Here is an 18,405-nt window from a genome sequence, read left to right on the forward strand (position 1 = left end):
CTCACATACTCACTTAAGAATCATAGAGAAGGAATGGTGTGCTGTGAAAAGAGAAAGGAAGGGGAGGAGAATGGGGCCACAGAAAGGGTGTTCAGATTGCAGCCGTTGGAGCAGAACATGTGATTTACAATTTTCTTGCTCCCTATCTCGGATTGGAGTCTGCTTAAACGCCGAAATCCACTGACCCATGACAATTACTCAGAGACAGAGCAATAATCCCTCCATACAATCCCATCGCAAACTCCTGGAAAAATACACTGAGTAACGCTCCCTCCACAACGATCCATGGCACACTGCCGTGGTCAGACACAGAGTGTAGCTCCCTCCATATTGTCCCAACAGACACTCGGAAGTCTTACACGGAGTGAAGCCCGTCAACACCGTCCCAACACACATTCCCAAGGTCAGATAACCAGCGAAACTCTCTAAATATTATCGCATCTCACTCTCGGGGTCAGACATGTGAAGTACCTCCCGCACCATCACAGCACACCCTACCGAAGTCAGCAAAAGTACGAAACCCTCTCCCTCCTCCGTTCTCCCCACTCACCAATACCCAGATTTTCGGCTTTCCAGTAGTCTTGAATTGTGTGTGTCTCTCGGAGATGGTGTGCGGATCTGTGAGCGGATTGTGTGCTGCCGTTAGAGGAAGGAAGGGGAGGAGAGAGGAGGCCAGGGAAAGGGTGGTGAGAATGCAAACACTGATGCTAGTGGTGTGGAAGCACATGACCGGCCTGTGCATGCAGAGTTGTGGAGAGTTTCAGATCCTGGCGATCGATATCCATGGTACGGGGGGAGGTGAAACACCAGCTATCATCGGTCTTTCATACTCCCCACAATTGCCTGTGTCACAGAGTGGGAGGACAGTGGAGGGACGACGTAGATGGGGAGCGTTTAGCGGGTGGAGTGTATCACCAAGATGGAGGAGGGGCGTATGTGTTCGTACGGGATGATGGAGACGGCGAAGTGCACAGGAGGGGGTTTGGGTCACGGAGACGGGGTTGCTTGGAACGCAGGGATGGTTGACGGAGACGGGAGTGGTGTACTGGAGACGGAGAGTAGTGCAGGAAACAGAGAGTTTGACGGAGTTGGGCAGAGATTTTGCCGAAGGAAGGTGTTATGCATGCGGGGTGATGTTTTCGATTGTTTTGGAATTACAGTGCAGGTTAACCTTCTCCAAATATGTCCTCCCGATCACACCCTCGTCTTCCCGAATGACCCTGAGTTCATCCAGTTCCATTTCCAACTCCTCAACGCGGAGTTTTAGAAGCTGCAGCTGGATGCACTTAAGACCGTAAGACCATAAGAGAAAGTGGCAGAAGTCGGCCATTCGGCCCATCGAGTCTGCTCCGCGATTTATTTCATCATGAGCTGATCCATTCACCCATTTCGTCCCACTTCCCCCGCCTTCTCACCATAGCCTTTGATGCCCTGGCTACTCAGATACTTATCAATCTCGGCCTTAAATACACCCAATGACTTGGCCTGCACTGCCGCCCGTGTCAACAAATTCCAGAGATTCAACACCCTCTGGCTAAAAGAATTTCTTCGCATCTCTGTTCTGAATGGGCGACCTTCAATCCTTCATTCATGCCCTCTCGTAATAGAGTCCCCCACCTTGGGAAACAACTTTGCCACATCCTGTCTGTCCATGCCTTTCAACATTCGAAATGTTGCTGTGAGGTCCCCCTCATTCTTCTAAACTCCCAGGAGAACAGTCCAAGAGCTGTTGATCATACGTTAACCCTCTCATTCCCGGGCTCATTCTAGTGATTTTTCTCTGAACTCTCTCCAACGTCAGCGCATCATTTCTTAAATAAGGAGCTTAAAACTGAACACAGTACTCCAAGTGAGTATTACCAGTGCCTTATAGAGCCTCAACATCACATCCCTGCTCCTATACTCCATTCCTTTAGAAACAGACAATAGTCAATAGACAATAGGTGCAGGAGTAGGCCATTCGTCCCTTCGAGCCAGCACCGCCATTCACTGTGATCGTGGCTGATCATCCACAATCACTACCTCGTTCTTCCCTTCTCCCCATATCCCTTGCCTCAGCTATTTTCAAGAGTTCTATTTAACTCTTTCTAGAAAGCATCCAGAGAATTGGCCTCCACTGCCTTCTGAGGCAGAGCACTGCATAGATCCACAACTCGCTGGGTGAAAAAAGTTTTTCCTCAACTCCGTTCTAAATGGCCGACTCCTTATTCTTAAACTGTGGCCTCTGGTTCTGCACTCCCCCATCATCGGGAACATGTTTCCCGCCTCAAGCGTGTCCAATCCCTTAATAATCTTATATGTTTTAATCAGATCCCCTCTCATCCTTCTAATTTCCTGTATATACAAGCCCAGTCGCTCCAATCTTTCAACACATGACAGTCCCGCAAACCCGTGTATCAACCTCGTGAACCTACGCTGCACTCCCTCAATAGAAAGAATGTCCTTCCTCAAATTTCGAGAAGAAAACTGAACACAATACTTAGGTGTGTTCTCACCCGGGCCCTGTGCAACTGCTGAAGGATCTCTTTGCTCCTCTACTCAATTCCTCTTGGTATGAAGGCCAACATGCCATTAGCTTTCTTCACTGTCTGCTGTACCTGCATGCTTACTTTCAATGTCTGATAAACAAGGACACCTGGATCTCGTTTTACTTCCCTTTTTCCTAACGTGACACCATACAGATAGTAATCTGCCTTCCTGTTCTTGCGATTAAAGTGGAAAAACTCACATTTATCCACATCAAACTGCATCTGCCATGCATCTGCCCACTCAACCAACCAGTCCAAATCACCCTGCATTCTCCTAACATCCTCCTCATATTTGACACTGCCACCCAGCTTTGGGTCATCTGCAAATTTGCTAATGCTACTTTTACTCCCTTCATCTGAATCATTAATGTATATTGTAAATAACTGCGGTCCCAGCACCAAGCCTTGCGGAACCCCACTAGTCACAACCTGCCATTCTGAAAAAGACCCGTTAATCCCTACAGCCAACCAATTTTCTATCCATGTCTGTACACAACCGCCAATAACATGTGCTCTAACTTTGCCCACTAATCTCCTATGGACCTTATCAAAGGCTTTCTGAAATTCCAGTTACACTACCCTGTCCATTTTCATGGTTGCATCCTCGAAATTCTGCAGAAGGTTAGTCTTTCAGGTTCAGACAATAGGTATGACACCCACCATATCAACCCAAGACACAGCACTAGATCGGAAACTGAGCAAGTCTCTCTCTCTCTCTCTCACTCTCTCTCTCTCTCTCTCTCTCTCTCTCTCTCTCTCTCTCTCTCTCTCTCTCTCTCTCTCTCTCTCTCTCTCTCTCTCTCTCTCTCTCTCTCTCTCTCTCTCTCTCTCTCTCTCTCTCTCGATTAGGAGCGGGGGAATGGGGTATGTCACCTCACTTTTCATGCTGGTCAACAGTTGGCGGATTAATTTGCTTTTGGGGATAGAGTTTTTGTGGTTGAGATTAGGGGGAATGGGGGATTTAACCTCACCTTTCCTGCTGGTCAACGTTGGCAGAATAATTTGCTCTCGGTGATAGAGCTGTTGTGGTTGAGGATGCAAATATTCCTGATACAGCTGGTCTGGCAGAGGTCCCGAAGGGAATTCACGATTATGCTGGATTTTAGTCGATATTGGCACCGGGTCCTGTTCATCTCCCTAGATATTGTTCCCCAATAGTCTGCTAGTCTCGTTCGGAAGTGATCAGAGTGAGGCGAAACTCTATCAAGAAGAAAAGAGAAATTTACAAATGTTTCAGAGGGCTAGGTAATGTTAGAGATCTAGAAGATTATAAGGCTAACAGGAAGAAGCGTAAGAGGGAAATTATGAGAGCCAGAAGGGGCCATGCGATGTTCTGGCGGCAGGATTAAGGAAAACCCCCAGGCATTCTACAAGTACATGAGGAACAGGAGGATAAGACGTGAAAGAATAGGACTTATCAAGTGAGGCATTTGAAAGGTGTGCATGGAACCGTAGGAAATAGAAGAAGTTCTTAATGAATACTTTGCTTCAGTATTCACTATGGAAAAGGATCTTGGTGATAGGAGTGCTAACTTGCAGCAGACTGAATAGCTTGAGATTGTGGATATTAAGAAAGAGGATGTGCTAGAGCTGTTGGAAATCATCAGGTGGATAACTCGCCGGGACCGGATGAGATTTACCCAAGCCTACTCTGGGAAGTAAGGGAGGTTACTGAGACTTTGGCGATGATCTTTGCGTCCCAGTCCATAGGACGCTCAAAGCAGCTGCGCAGGTTGACTTTGTAGTTAAGAAGGCGCATGGTGTATTGAGTTTCCTCAACTGTGGAATTTAATTTAATAGCCGATAGGTTGCTAAATTTAGTTGCAGCTATACAGGACCCTGGTCAGACCGCACTTTGAGTACTGCACTCAGTTGTTGTCTCCTCACTGAGGAAAGGATGTGGAAGCCATAGAAAGATTGCAGAGGATATTTACAAAAATGTTGCCTGGATTGGGGAGCATGTCCTATGAGTAAACTCGACCTTTTCTCCTTGGAGCGACGGATTATCAGAGGTCACCTGATAGAGGTGTATAAGATGATGAGAGGTATTGATAGTTGGATAATCAGAGGCTTTTTCCCAGGGCTAAAATGTTTGCCACAAGAGGACTCGGGTTGAAAGTGCTGGGGACTAGGATCACAGAAGATATCAGGGGTAAGTGTTAGACGCAGAGTGGTGAGAGTGTGGGATGGGCTGCCGGAAATGGTGGTGGAGGCGGATACAATAGTCACTTTTACAAGACTTTTGTATAGGTACATGGAGCTCAGAAATGTGTACGCCAAGTAATTTCTAAGGTAGGGACATGTTGGGCGCAACTTTGTGGGCCGGTGGGCCTGCATTGTGCTTTAAATTTTCTATGTTTCTATATTTCCATCCATAAAGCCTCACTTAGACACGTTGTCTTGTCTGTTCTGACTGTGTTTTGTGGTGACATTTGCTCAGCCTGTAATGTCACCCGTCTACCTGTAATCCTCCGCTTTCCCACGTCTAAAACTAGGGAAACCCGAAATATCGTGCTGTCCTGCTTGCTCCTCCTACACTCTATTCTCAATAATGGCTGCAATTCACTGTGTTGATTCATGCCCTGAACTCAACTGCGCTTCTTAGAAGCTTCCTGCATTGAAATATACGGAGCTCAGGGCACCAGTCGTATGATGCACAGCCTTTTGATTCCTGCCTTTTTCTGTGGTATTAACAACATCTCTCTCCATATCGACTTTGCTATCTGCTATCGAACTCTGAATCCCAAGCCACTACACCTCGCGTTCAACTACTCTCCCAAAAACTCTCATGCACAGTACTGGCAAACCTTCCCGCTAGGATATCAGTTCCCCTCCAGTTTATGGGTAAACCGTCTTCTATCTCTTCTGTAGACATCCCACCTCCCTTGGAATAAACACAATGAATTCTGAACCCCTCCCACCTGCACCGTAGTTTGAGCCACGTGTTAAACTGTATGGTCTTCCTAGGTCTGGACACACTGGGACGGGTGGTGGTCCTGTCCTTTAACATAATAGCTAAATCCTTGACCTCAATTTGCAGAACCACCTGCCCATACATATCGATTTCAATGGTACATATATGGACCAGGACGTCGAGCTGCTCACTCACCCACTTAAGAATCACAGAATAATTTTGCATTTGCAGTTGAGCCTCTTTCTATTGCACTTAAGTCAACCACATTATTTCAAGGTGTTAGGAGAGGGGTCACAGAACATTGCCATTGAAATCCTCTCAATTCACATCTAACCCTGTCGTGCTCTCCAGCCTCCCATTTTTTTAATCAATTTCGCTGGAATTTTAAGTTCACATCAGCTTATGTTTTGGGACGCATTCATAGAAACCATCTATTTCTTCCCTCCACACTCGATTCAGTTTTTAGACAATTGGGTTTGAACGGTCTTATGCGCATCAAGGATTTGTGCACTGGTAATACATTAAATAGTTTTGATAACCTGTGCAGTAAATATGGCCTTCCGTATAATCATTTTTTTCAATACCTGCAGATTCTCCACTTTGTGAAGGAAAAATTTCCCTCTTTTCCTGATCTACCATCTACTATGTTGTGGGACAAACACACTCTTAGCTTTAATAATGAAGGGCTGATCTCTGTACTATACTGTTAGCTGATCTCTTTGGGAGTTCAAGATCTAAACAGAACTACGACTAGCTGGGAGGATGACCTTGGTGTGGATCTGGCTGAGGAATATTGGGCAAAAGCACTGAATAGGGTTCATTCCTCGTCATCATGTGCTAGACCCTGGCTCATACAATTTAAAGTTTTACACTGTACATTTAAGTAAATCCAGGCGTGCTGACATATATCCCGGGACAGACGCTGGCTGTGACAGGTGTTCCTTCTCTCCGGCTGGTTTAGTGCATGCATTTTGATCTTGCCCTCGGCTTGATGGCTACTGGGCACAGGTTTTTAAAATTATCAGTGAGGTTTTGGGGGTGACGCTGAGACCCTGCCCGCTTATTTGGTGTGGCAGATGATGTTTTGGGATTAAATGCAAACCAGTCGGATATCATTTCACTTACATCGCTTTTGGCCCGTAGGAGAATCTTGCTGGTCTGGAAATCTGCCACTCCCCCATCTGCTGCTGCCTGGTTAGAGGACGTAATGTTTTTTTTTCCTGAAATTATAACAGATTAAATTTACTCTGACGGCATCTGTGAGAATGTTCTATTCGATATGGGCGCCTTTCTTGTCATATTTTGGGAGTCTTAAGGAATTACCTACTCGTTGAGGGCATTTGATTGTACTTGGGAGGTTGTTTCCCTTTTAACACGCATATGGTTTACCTCACAGGGTGGTTGATGAATTGTAATATGAGTGTATTCTGGATGATCTGAGATGTTGTAGATGTGTGTGTGAATTCGTCTTGAAGTAGTGTGGGGATATGGCTGTGAAATGTCCGTACTTGTATTTGTGAAGTGTTGTATTGTAAATACATTAGCTGTCATTGTATGTTCGGGGAGGGCGAGGGAGGGGAGGTTTGTTTAGGGGTAAGATACAAAAGTAAAACGGAGGAAAATGTAATCCATTATGTATTCTATATTGTGCCGTTCCTTCAGTAAAATATATTATAAAGAAAGTATCATAGAGAAGGAATGGTGTGCTGTGTAAAGAGGAAGGAAGAGGAGGAGAGTGTGGCCACAGAAAGGGTGTTCAGATTCAGCCGTTGGTGCAGAACGTGTGAGGCGCCATTTTCTTGTTCCCTGTCTTTGTTTAGAGTCTGTTTAAACGCCGAAATCCACTGACCCATGGCAAGGAGTCACAGACAGAGCGAGAATCCTTCCATACAATCCCATCACACACTCCTGGAGACATACATTGTGTAAAGCTCCCTCCGCAACGATCTATTACACACCCCCGGGATCATACACAGAGTGCAACTTCCTCCATATTGTTTCAACACACACTCCAGGATCACAAACAGAGTGAAGCTCCGTCCACACCGTCCAAACGCACAGTTCGTGGGTCGGATAACCAGCAAAGCTCCCAAAATATTTTCCCATCACACTCCCGGGGGTCGGGCATGTGAAGTACCTCCCGCACCATCGCAGCACTCCCTACCGGAGTTAGCAAAAATACGAAACCCTCTCAATCCTCCGGTCTACCCACTCACCAATACCCAGCCTCTCGGCTTTCCAGTAGTCTTGTACTGTGTGAGTCTATCGGAGATGGTGTGTGTGTGTGAGCGGATTGTTTGCTGCCGTTAGAGGAAGGAAGGGGAGGGTAGAGGAGGCCAGGGAAAGGGTGGTGAGTTTGCAGGCACTGATGCATGACCGGCCTGTGCATGCAGATTTGTTGGAGAGGCTCAGAGCCTGGTGATTCCTATACGGTGGGACGGGGGGGGGGGGGGGTGGAGGTGAAACACCAGCCATCATCTCTCCCTCATACTCCCCACAATTGCCTGTGTCACAGAGCGGGAGGAGAGTGGAGGGACGATGTAGATGGGGAGCGTTTAGCGGGTGTTGTGTATCACCAAGACGGGGGAGGGGCTTATGTGTACATACTGGATGATGGAGAAGGCGAAGTGTGCAGGAGAGTGTGTGGGTGACGGAGACGGGGCTGCTTGTTGGCGAGGGTTGGGTGACGGAGACGGGAGTGGGTACTGCACCGTGTGACGGTGACTAGGAACAGTGCAGGAGTAGGTTGACGGAGTCGTGGAGTGGTTTTGGAGAGGGAGGGTGTTATGCATACGGGGAGGACTGTATTCGAGTTACAGTGCAGGACCTGACTCTGTGTTGGTATCGTTGAGTGGTGAGATCCTGCTGTGGTGCAGAGCCTGTCAGTGTGTCAGTGTCACGATGAGGGGCGTGTTCATGTCAGATGTGGGTTGTGGCAGTGACAACGAAACACTTTCAGTGTCCCATTGAAGAACATCTTTGTGTCACAGTGAGGGCTGTGAGTCTAGTTCGTAGCTTATGCAAACGGTGCTGTCTCGCCTGTAATCTAGTCTCACTAATATCTGTCGTGTTTGGCTTAGAGGCGTTGACCCCTGATCTGAGCGCATCTGCCCTTCAAACAATACTTCCCGCATTGAAACGTGCGCAGCTCAGAGCATGAGTCCCAGCAGGCTTAACCTTTTGCTTCTTGACTTTTTCAGAAGTTTTAGCAACATCTGCCCCAACAACCAATCAACTAACAGTAATGGCGTTCTTATTTACATGTCACTGCAACGCTAGTTGAAACCACCACTCTCCCATTCTAATGGGAAACATTACCGCTGGGATATTAGTTCAATTCCAGTTCAGGTGTAAACTGAGAGAGTTGTTCGTAAGAGAGAAAATGAAGGAGCTGAGCAAGGTGGGGGCCGTGTGGCGCGGCCTCCAGGTAGGCGTGAATGTACTGACTGATATCCTACATATGCTTGCTATCTTTACATTTTATACATATTATGTGCGCTTCAACCCTAACCCTTTAGCTACATTTTAAACTGAATGTTCTTTCTAATTTTGTCCACACCAGCACACACATAAGTTTGGAGAACCAGCTGCCTTTTTCTACCTATATACTGGTGACGATAACGACCGCATACCATCTAGGAATTTGTTTATGTCCACATTACCTCTTTTCCGTTCCCCTAACAAAGAGAACCCTATCGATAAAGCTCGTCAGATTTCACCCCTTATTCCCTGCTGAGTCACAGAACCATACTCACTGCCAGAGACCTGACCGGTGAGACTTTCCCCTGCTTGGTCATTTGCACCTCTCTCCTCCCATCCAGAAGGATCCAAAGGGGTCTACCTGTTATTGAGCGGATTGCCCACAAGGGGTCTCTGCACTGGTTCTGGCTGTTTAACCCCTTTCACTTTCCTGTCTGTCACCCACTTTCCTGTATCCTACACATTGGGTGTAAATCCATCTCTATATGTCTTCCCTATCACCCCTTCAGCTTTCCGAATGATCCCGAGTTCATGCATTTCCAGTTCCAACGCTGTTACGCAGAGTGTCACGCCGAGATGCGTGTGGGTGTCACGGTATGGGATCGCTTAGCGTCCGGTCGTGGTTGTGCCCATGTCATGGTGAGGGGTGTGTAGGTGTCACAGTGACAGCTGTGTGGCTCGCTCACTGCCTATTCTATCTGTGGTTGTTCTAAAGTCCTTGATCTACCCCACCCCCTTATCTGCCCACTCGATGAGTTTAAGTCTGTCGTTTTGCCCCTCTTTCAGAGCAGTGAACGTATATCACCGAACTGAACAGACCCTTCGGCCCACAATGTTGTGATATACCAATTGGCCTAAATCACTTCTGACTGCACAACAACCATCTCCCTGCATTCCCTGCAAGTTAACATCCCTGTCAAAGAGGCGCATGAGCCCCTCTCTCCCTGAGTTTGTCAATGAATATCATGTGACGAGTAAAGCCGCCCCTCGACTTTCAGTACTTCCCGCTACTTCACGACTAATACAACCGAAACCAGGAACGTGGAGCTGACGCTCCTGCCCGTCCTGCAACGGTGTCTCATTGATGTCTACAATATCATAATTTCAGCCGTTGACCCCTGCCCTGAGCTCATCTGCCTTTCGTACAATACTTCCTGCATTGAAACGGAGACAGCCCAGAACATGATTTCCTGGAAGCTAATTTTTTCCCCTGAATTTGTCGGAGTCTTAAAAACATCTGTTCCAACAACCACCCAAATATCTGTAATAGCGTTCTCGTTTACTTCCCCCGCAACTCTAGTTTATACCACCACACCCCCATTTAATTGGCGAACCTTACCGCTGGGATATTATTTTCAATCCAGTTCAGGTGTAAATTGAGGGAGTTGTTCATGGCATCGGAAATGGAGGAGCTGAGCAAGGTGGCAGCGGTGTGGCGCGGCCTCCAGGCAGGAGTATGTGCTGCCCCCCAGTGTTCGCTCGGCAGAAGACAATCTCTGTTGTGAACAATTGTAGATTACCGTGACATTTAAAGTGCCCGGGGGCCTTGTGCTGCCCTTAAGGCATTTGTTTAGCTTTATTACATTTTCGCTTTAGTAATTCGTTTGTAATTATTTTCTAGTTAAAGTTAAGGTTGTTGAAAGTAAATTCAAAGTCTGTGATGTATCGCGGCATGCGATGACATCACGCCCGGTTTCGCCGCGTCATATGGGAAAATACCGGTTTGGAGAGACGGGAAGGAGGGGGCTTGTGTCTGCAGGATCAGCGCGAGTAAAGTTTCTTTCTACCCACTAAGAAACATCACAGACGCAACGGCGTAAGTTCATATGACAATCGATATTTTGAAGTAAAAATGTTGACGCCGATTCCGTTAAAAGTAATGACGGTTGATAAAGTTGATTTTCTTGTGCTATTGAAAGCGTTGCCGGATAGTTTGTGTTGAAGTGTATTTAAAGTTGTTGATGACGTAGGTAGGTTCTGACTGTATGTTGTACTTTAATGTAATATAGTTTGTTGTAGTCTTACTTTTACAAGTTTTTATGATGTAACTGTGATGCCAAGAAGGAAACAAATATTGCATATGTTTTGTATTGCTTTATCAACAGTTTTCAACATACGTTAATGTGGAAGAGTGAACAGTAAACGGATGATCTTACTGGGATCGTGCCCTCATTGACTACGGTTTACCGAGGTGTTTAATTCAGAGATTTTCCACCTGCACGAGAACACTACAGGCCTCAAGCTGCATAAATGTGTGTGTGTGTGTGTGTGTGTGTGTGTGTGTGTGTGTGTGTGTGTGTGTGTGTGTGTGTGTGTGTGTGTGTGTGTGTGTGTGTGTGTGTGCGTGCGCGCGCACTCGCGCGCGCGTGTACATAATGCATAAATGTGTTTTACTGATATCCTACATATACTTGCTATCTTTCTATTTTGTACATATTATGTATGTGTAACGTTCTCGCTCGGGTGTGAAATAACGCCGAGGTAAACGTCGAGATAAACCAGAATCAATGCAAACGAGACCGCAGTAAGATTAACCATTTACTGTTCACTCTTCACATTAACGCATGGTGAAAACTGTTGAAAAAACAATACAAGATTGGTACAGTGTTTGTTCCCTTCTAAATATCACATTTACATTGTGAATACTTGCAAAGGTAAAACTACAATACATTAAAGTGCAGCATACAGTCAGAATCTAGCTGCTCCATTGGCTGCTTTAGATACACTTCAATACAAACTATCCCGACTCTTTAACTGACGAAAAGGTAAACCTTACCGACCGTCGTTACTTTTAACAGAATCGGCGTTAACATTTTAACTCAAAATACCGATTATCTAATGACTTACAGCGTTGCTTTCACTGTGTCTTTGGTGCATAGAGAGACCCTAGTCAGCGTTATGGTCGCACATGTGAGTGACCCCCGCCCTTGCGTGAATCTCAAACCGGTAATTCCCCACAAGACGCGGCGAACCCGGATGTGACGTCATCGCAGCCGCGATGTATTACAGACAAATCAATTGATTTAAACAATCCTAACTTTAACTAAAAATGCTAACAAATTACTACGCGAAAATATTATAAACTAAATAACTGCCATAAAGGCAGCACACTCCCCGCTTGGCCTTCGTAAGGTCACAATGAACATAATACAAACTTCAGTCTCTAAATCAGTCGTTAGGTAGAAGTAGAATGACTTCTGTAACAGGCCTTTGGTAAATTTTCCCATCGCCTTGGTCGGTAGTTTTCAATTCAACCTCCCTGACATGTCCATCCCTACTAGGGAATGTGGCAGTGATTCTGGCCATTGGCCAGCAGTTGCCGGCGATTTGCTTGTCCTTGAGCAGGACTAAATCTCCAACTTGAAGGTCCCTTCTCCATTGCTTTGTGTACAGGTCCTTATCGGAGAAGTCCCCTGGTGGAGGGGCAGCTCCTGCCTTCTGCGTAAGGAGCATTGATGGCGACAGTATGAAGGGGTTTTCCGGGTCAGAAGACACGGGTAGGAGTGGTCGTGCATTCATAATGGCTGTGACCTCTGCCATTGGTGTGCCCAGTGCCTCGTGGGTCGATCGGATGCTTTGCTGCATCTCAGGTCTCCTTTTCGTGGTTTTTTGCAAGGGCGTGAACCGCTTGACTGCCTGCTCTTTGTTGTTTGGCAAGCACTGGCGTGGTTCTCTGAAGGGTAGTGGGGCAACCCAATTATTTGCTTCATCCTGGAAGACCTCAGTGTCCATTATTTTTAAGAAAATGGTGTCTTGAGCTGATGGAGCGAGTTTATTATCATGCTCAGTTTGAGCGAAGACTGACTGACCCAGCGTCTTGTCGGTTACTTTACATTTGTTAAAGCCTTGTCGTGCTTCCTTTATACACATGAAACTTGTGCAGGGTTGAAAAATTGAATGGCGGCCACTCTCTAGCACATTGGTCTTGAGTGTATTAACTGTTGGTTTGTGTTCGTTGCCAGGGCACACCTCTCCTATCACCACCCAGCCCAGATCCAGGCGTTGCGCAAAGGGGGCATCGTGTGGTCCATTGACCTGCTGCCTAACCTTGTGCACCTGGAGAACATCTCTTCCTAATAGCAGGAGTATTTCTGCTTCTGGATCCAGCTCTGGGATGTGTTTGGCGATGTGGTGGAGATGGGGCTGGTGTAGCACCGCACTTGGCGTCGGGATCTCGGTGCGGTTGTTCAAGATTTCATTGCACTCTAAGAGCGGAGGGAGACGGATGACGACTTTACCATCCAGGGACTCGATCTGGAAGCCTTCAGCCTTCCTTCCGTAAGTTTCCATGTTGCCTGAGCAAGTTCTAAGGTAGTATGGGAACTGCTCGCTCTCGATGTTGAACAAGTCAAAGAACTCTGGACGGGCTAGCGAGCGATTGCTCTGATCGTCCAGAATTACGTAGGCTTTGATGGCCTTGTCTTTGGCTCCCTTAGGGTACACCTTAGTGAGACAGATCTTTGAACAAGAACGGCTTGCGTGAGCTTGACCGCAAACTTCCGTACAGCTCGAGCTGACAACAGTTGTCCTGGAGTGAGCTTCTCCCTCCCCGCCGTCCTGTTGTGGGGGTGAAGGAGCGTTGTCGGTTTGCGGTGACGGGCCAGGATGCATGGCCCAGTCGTGATTAGTGCTATCACATTCCAGGCACTTCATGGCGATCGTGCACTCTCTCGCACAGTGAGAGGTCGAGGAACAGCATCTAAAGCATATTCCTTTCTCCTCGAGAAGGGCCTTCCTCTCTTCGAGGGGTTTTTCCCTAAACGTTCTGCATCTTTTGAGGGGGTGGGGTTTGTTATGCAATGGACAATTCTTGCTAGAGTCGTTGTTAGTTGTAAGGACTTCAGTCTTAAGCGCTGAGACTGGTTTAGTAATGTTGGAATTATTCGAAGTGGATTTATCTGGCTTGGTGTAAATTGTACTGCTTCCTGGACCTATGAGGCTAGGATCGTTTCGCTTCTTCGCCTCCTTGCACACGAACCTGGTGAAATACTCGAAGGGAGGGAATTGACCTTTGTGTTCTTCCTTGTAATCTGAGGCAACGGACAACCACCTGTCCTGCAGCCCAAATGGAAGTTTGTCCACGAGTTGTCTAATCCCGGTTGGAGTGTCTAGGTATACTAGACCAGCTGAGTGGCCATCTTCTTTGGCGCCTTGAATCTCCATGAGTAAATCTCCAAATTCTCTTAGCTTGGTGTGGTCCTTGGCTGACACCTTAGGAAAATTTCCCAAACGTTGGCATAGCGCCGCCTCAATAATTTCGGGGGCTCCGTAGCCCTCCTGAAGTCTCTCCCATGCTTTCTTCAATGCTAGCTCGGGTTTGTTGATGTACACTGAACGCATGCGTCTCACCTGTTCGCATGATTCTTTTCCCAGCCATTTTGCCATAGGATCCAACTCCTGGGTTGCTCTGAGCTGGAATCCGTCGATAGCGTTGGTGAAAGTGGAGTACCATGCACGGTAATTTTCAGGTTTATCGTCGAACTGGTATAGTCCTGAAGTGACGAGATCCCGTCGTGCGAAATACCGTGCTGCGGATTCGTCTGCAGGTGGCGTGCGGGCTGGGGGAACATGTCCACAGGTACATGACTGAGGGCGTACATCTGTTATGGGATTTGCTGGTCTGGACTCAGTCTTTGCCTCTCTTCTCCCCAAATCCGGTAAGTTCGGTGTCGAGAAGTACTTGTCGTGAGCCCTTGCATTCCTGGGTTCATCGCGGAGTTGCGAGGGTAAATTATCTTCCTCGGATGGACGTGATGCCGTCGGGCCTCTCCAAGACTCCTCGTGAAGTGGGACGTTATCGAATAAGTAAGGAGAGGAAGAAAGAGTCTTCCATTCCATTTGAGATTGGACATAGACTCTTGTACGTTCCAAGCCGATCTTTTCCGAGGTAGATTTTCCGTCCTTCGGATCATGCATTTCTTCGGCGTCTTCTATTAACTCTGCTTCCACCTCGGCAGCTGCTGCTTCTCGTTCTAGCTTCAGCGCTTCTAACCGTGCCTCTACCCTTTTCCTTTCCAATTCGTTTTCGGCTTCTCTGGCAGCCGCTTCGGCTTCTCTGGCAGCTTTTACCTTCTGGTTTTCGGCTTCTCTGGCGGCCGCTTCGGCTTCTCTGGCAGCCTTTTCCTTCTGGTTTTCGGCTTCTCTGGCAGCCGCTTTCATCTTTACTTCTAATTCTTCTTTGGCAAAGCGCGCTCGCACCTTGGCGGCTTCTGCTTTCGCTCTTGCTTGGGTGGCCTTACTTGATGCCCTACTGCCCCTGTCGCAGGATGACGATGACTTTGACAACGACTTGATGCTGGATCGGGTTGACATGGCTGCACTTTAAACACCTGATAATGCCGCTTTTTCACTGTAACGTTCTCGCTCGGGTGTGAAATAACGCCGAGGTAAACGTCGAGATAAACCAGAATCAATGCAAACGAGACCGCAGTAAGATTAACCATTTACTGTTCACTCTTCACATTAACGCATGGTGAAAACTGTTGAAAAAACAATACAAGATTGGTACAGTGTTTGTTCCCTTCTAAATATCACATTTACATTGTGAATACTTGCAAAGGTAAAACTACAATACATTAAAGTGCAGCATACAGTCAGAATCTAGCTGCTCCATTGGCTGCTTTAGATACACTTCAATACAAACTATCCCGACTCTTTAACTGACGAAAAGGTAAACCTTACCGACCGTCGTTACTTTTAACAGAATCGGCGTTAACATTTTAACTCAAAATACCGATTATCTAATGACTTACAGCGTTGCTTTCACTGTGTCTTTGGTGCATAGAGAGACCCTAGTCAGCGTTATGGTCGCACATGTGAGTGACCCCCGCCCTTGCGTGAATCTCAAACCGGTAATTCCCCACAAGACGCGGCGAACCCGGATGTGACGTCATCGCAGCCGCGATGTATTACAGACAAATCAATTGATTTAAACAATCCTAACTTTAACTAAAAATGCTAACAAATTACTACGCGAAAATATTATAAACTAAATAACTGCCATAAAGGCAGCACAGTGTGCTGTGGACCGTGTGGGACTGTTGGTATTGTAATTATCGGCCAGGTCCTGGCTGTATTTATGGGCATCCCTGTGTGATGGAAGTACCGTGAAACTTGAATCGAATTTAAGTGAAATGAAATGAAACCGTTTCGTCTGTAGAGTTCGCACCTTCCGTGGAAAAGAACCCAGTGATACAAAAATCTGAAGTTGTTGTTCGAATCCTAATGTTAAACTGAATGTTCTTTCTAAATTTGGCTACGCCTGCACATACATACATTTGCAGAACCGGCTCCCGCTTCTTTTCTATATACTGGCGTCTATAATATAGACAACATTGAAACATAGAAAACCTGCAACACAACCCGGGCTCTTTGGCCCTCAAAGCTGTGCCGAACATGCCCTTACCTTAGACCTACCTAGGCTTTACCCATAGACCTCTATAATGCAAAGCTCCTTCTACCTATCCAGGAGTATCACAAAATAACCTATCGTTTCCGCCTCCACCACCACCACGGCAGCGTAGTCCACGCAGTCACAACTCTCTGCATAAACAAATGACCCTAACACCTTCTCTGTACCTGGTTCCAAGCATCATAAAGCAAAACCTTTTGTGCTAGCCATCTCAGCAGCTTGGAAAAAACCTCTGTCTGTGCACGCGATAATTGCCACTCATTATTTTGTACACCTCTATCAGTTCACCTCTAATCCTCCGACGCTGCAAGGAGAAAATGTCGAGTTCACTCAACCTCATAAGGCATGCTCCCCAATCCTAGCAATGACCATTGAGAAATCTCGTTCTTGTCCAGAGTACCTTTTTCTGTTCCCTTAACAAAGAACACTCTATCGATACAGCTCGCCACATCTCACCCCATTTTTTTCAGAGCCACAGAACCATAGTCAGTGCCAGAGACCTGACCGGTGAGACTTTCCCCTGCTTGGTCATTTGCACCTCTCTCCTCCCATCCAGAAGAATCCAAAGTGGTCTACCTGTTAATGAGCGGGTTGACCACAAGGGGCCTCTGCACTGGCTCTGGCTGTTTAACCCCTTTCACCTTCCTGTCCGTCACCCAGTTTCCTGCATCCTACACCTTGGGTGTAAATCCATCTCTATATGTCCTCCCTATCACCCTTTCAGCTTCCTGAATGATCCCGAGTTCATCCAGTTGCAGTTCCAACTTTGTAACGCAGAGTGTTAGAAGGTGCAGTTGGATGGCCTTTTTACAGATGAAGTTGTCAGGGACTCTGGAGGTCTCCATGCCTTCCCACAACCCACAAGGCAAACATTCAACTCTCGTGCCATGCCTTGCTACTGATGCTACTGATGGTGCCATTATAAAGAAAGAAACAATAATTAAAGTGAAAACCACCCAACCTACAGTATTGTGCTTTCTCTCCCTCAAGACTCCTCCTTGAATATTCAAAGAGATAAACCCAATGAAAACCAATTTCCCACCACTCTATCCCTCAACTCCGGCTCATCACTCCCTCTCTCTCTCTCTCTCTCTCTCTCTCTCTCTCTCTCTCTCTCTCTCTCTCTCTCTCTCTCTCTCTCTCTCTCTCTCTCTCTCTCTCTCTCTCTCTCTCTCTCTCTCTCTCTCTCTCTCACACACACACACACACACGCACACACACACACATCCAAACACTGAGTGAAAATCTCTCCTCACCGTCGCATCCAACACTCCCGGGTTCAGACATAGAATGCAGCTTCCTTCACAAAGTCATCAAACAGTCATAACACACACATCCGGGGTCACACAGATACGGAACCTCCCTCCTCACCGTCCCATCACACACTACTCGGGAGATTAACAGTGTAAAGCTCGCTCAACACCGTCTCGTCACATATTGCAGGGATCCGTAACAGAGGGACGCTCCCTCCATACTGTCCCATCACACACTCCCGGGGTCAGATACAGAGTGATTCTCCCTTCACACCATCGCACCACACACTCCTGAAGTTAGATACAAGGTGACGCTTTCTCCGGACCGTCCTATCGCACAGAGCTGTGCTCAGACACAAACTGAAGATTACTCCCCCGGGTCGCTTCAGAAACTCCTATGTTCCGAAGCTCCTTCCCTCACACCAATACCCAGAACTCCGCAGTTCATGAAGTCTTGAATTGTGTGCCTGTTCGGAGAATGTGCGTGTGTTTCTGTTCAGAGGCTGTGCAGGGCAGAGAAGAGAATTGGAAGAAGGGGTCGTGTTGGTCGTGGTGGTGAGATACTGTGATGAAGTGTTGTCGAACCAAACGATCGGCCTGTTCACACAGAGCAGGGCAGAGGCTCAGAACCGAGAGATCGATATCCGGTGGAAGGGGGCTGGCTGGTGTAATACCAGACGTCACCTCTCCCCCATCCTCCCCAGATTTCCATATGAACAGAGAGATATGGAGACGTGTACAGGAGGGAGAGGATTAATGGTACCGTGAAGGACCTGCAGGGTATGGAGCGGCTGAGGGAGACGGGGAGAGGAGTTGCGG

General features: G+C 47.1%; 2 protein-coding genes across 2 annotated transcripts in view; both read right to left on the reverse strand.

Moving 5' to 3' along the window:
* Positions 1 to 3,553, reverse strand: part of LOC140720708 (CD209 antigen-like protein C) — a 35,104-nt gene extending 31,551 nt beyond the window's left edge. Inside the window, exon 1 of the mRNA XM_073035540.1 lies at positions 3,500 to 3,553. The gene's annotated coding sequence lies outside the window, so the exon portion shown is untranslated. The remainder of the gene's footprint in view (positions 1 to 3,499) is intronic.
* A 6,690-nt stretch (positions 3,554 to 10,243) lies between these two features.
* Positions 10,244 to 15,930, reverse strand: LOC140720729 (uncharacterized). The gene is made up of 3 exons (XM_073035559.1): positions 15,675 to 15,930; positions 14,447 to 15,401; positions 10,244 to 10,418 (listed from the first exon to the last, which is right to left on the reverse strand). The coding sequence occupies exons 2-3, from the start codon at positions 15,232 to 15,234 to the stop codon at positions 10,244 to 10,246; spliced, it is 963 nt and encodes a 320-aa protein (XP_072891660.1). The 5' UTR covers positions 15,235 to 15,401; positions 15,675 to 15,930.
* Positions 15,931 to 18,405: the final 2,475 nt, after the last annotated feature.

Source organism: Hemitrygon akajei, unplaced genomic scaffold (assembly GCF_048418815.1).
Source record: "Hemitrygon akajei unplaced genomic scaffold, sHemAka1.3 Scf000046, whole genome shotgun sequence".
NCBI lineage: Eukaryota > Metazoa > Chordata > Chondrichthyes > Myliobatiformes > Dasyatidae > Hemitrygon > Hemitrygon akajei.

What these genes read in the sequence shown, in the direction of transcription:
- LOC140720729 (XM_073035559.1), bottom strand. Translation starts at nt 15,234, where the DNA reads ATGTCAACCCGATCCAGCATCAAGTCGTTGTCAAAGTCATCGTCATCC. An exon ending in GCAGACGAATCCGCAGCACG is followed by an intron (nt 10,419 to 14,446) that starts GTATTTCGCACG and finishes TGTTCACAACAG; the next exon opens with AGATTGTCTTCTGCCGAGCG.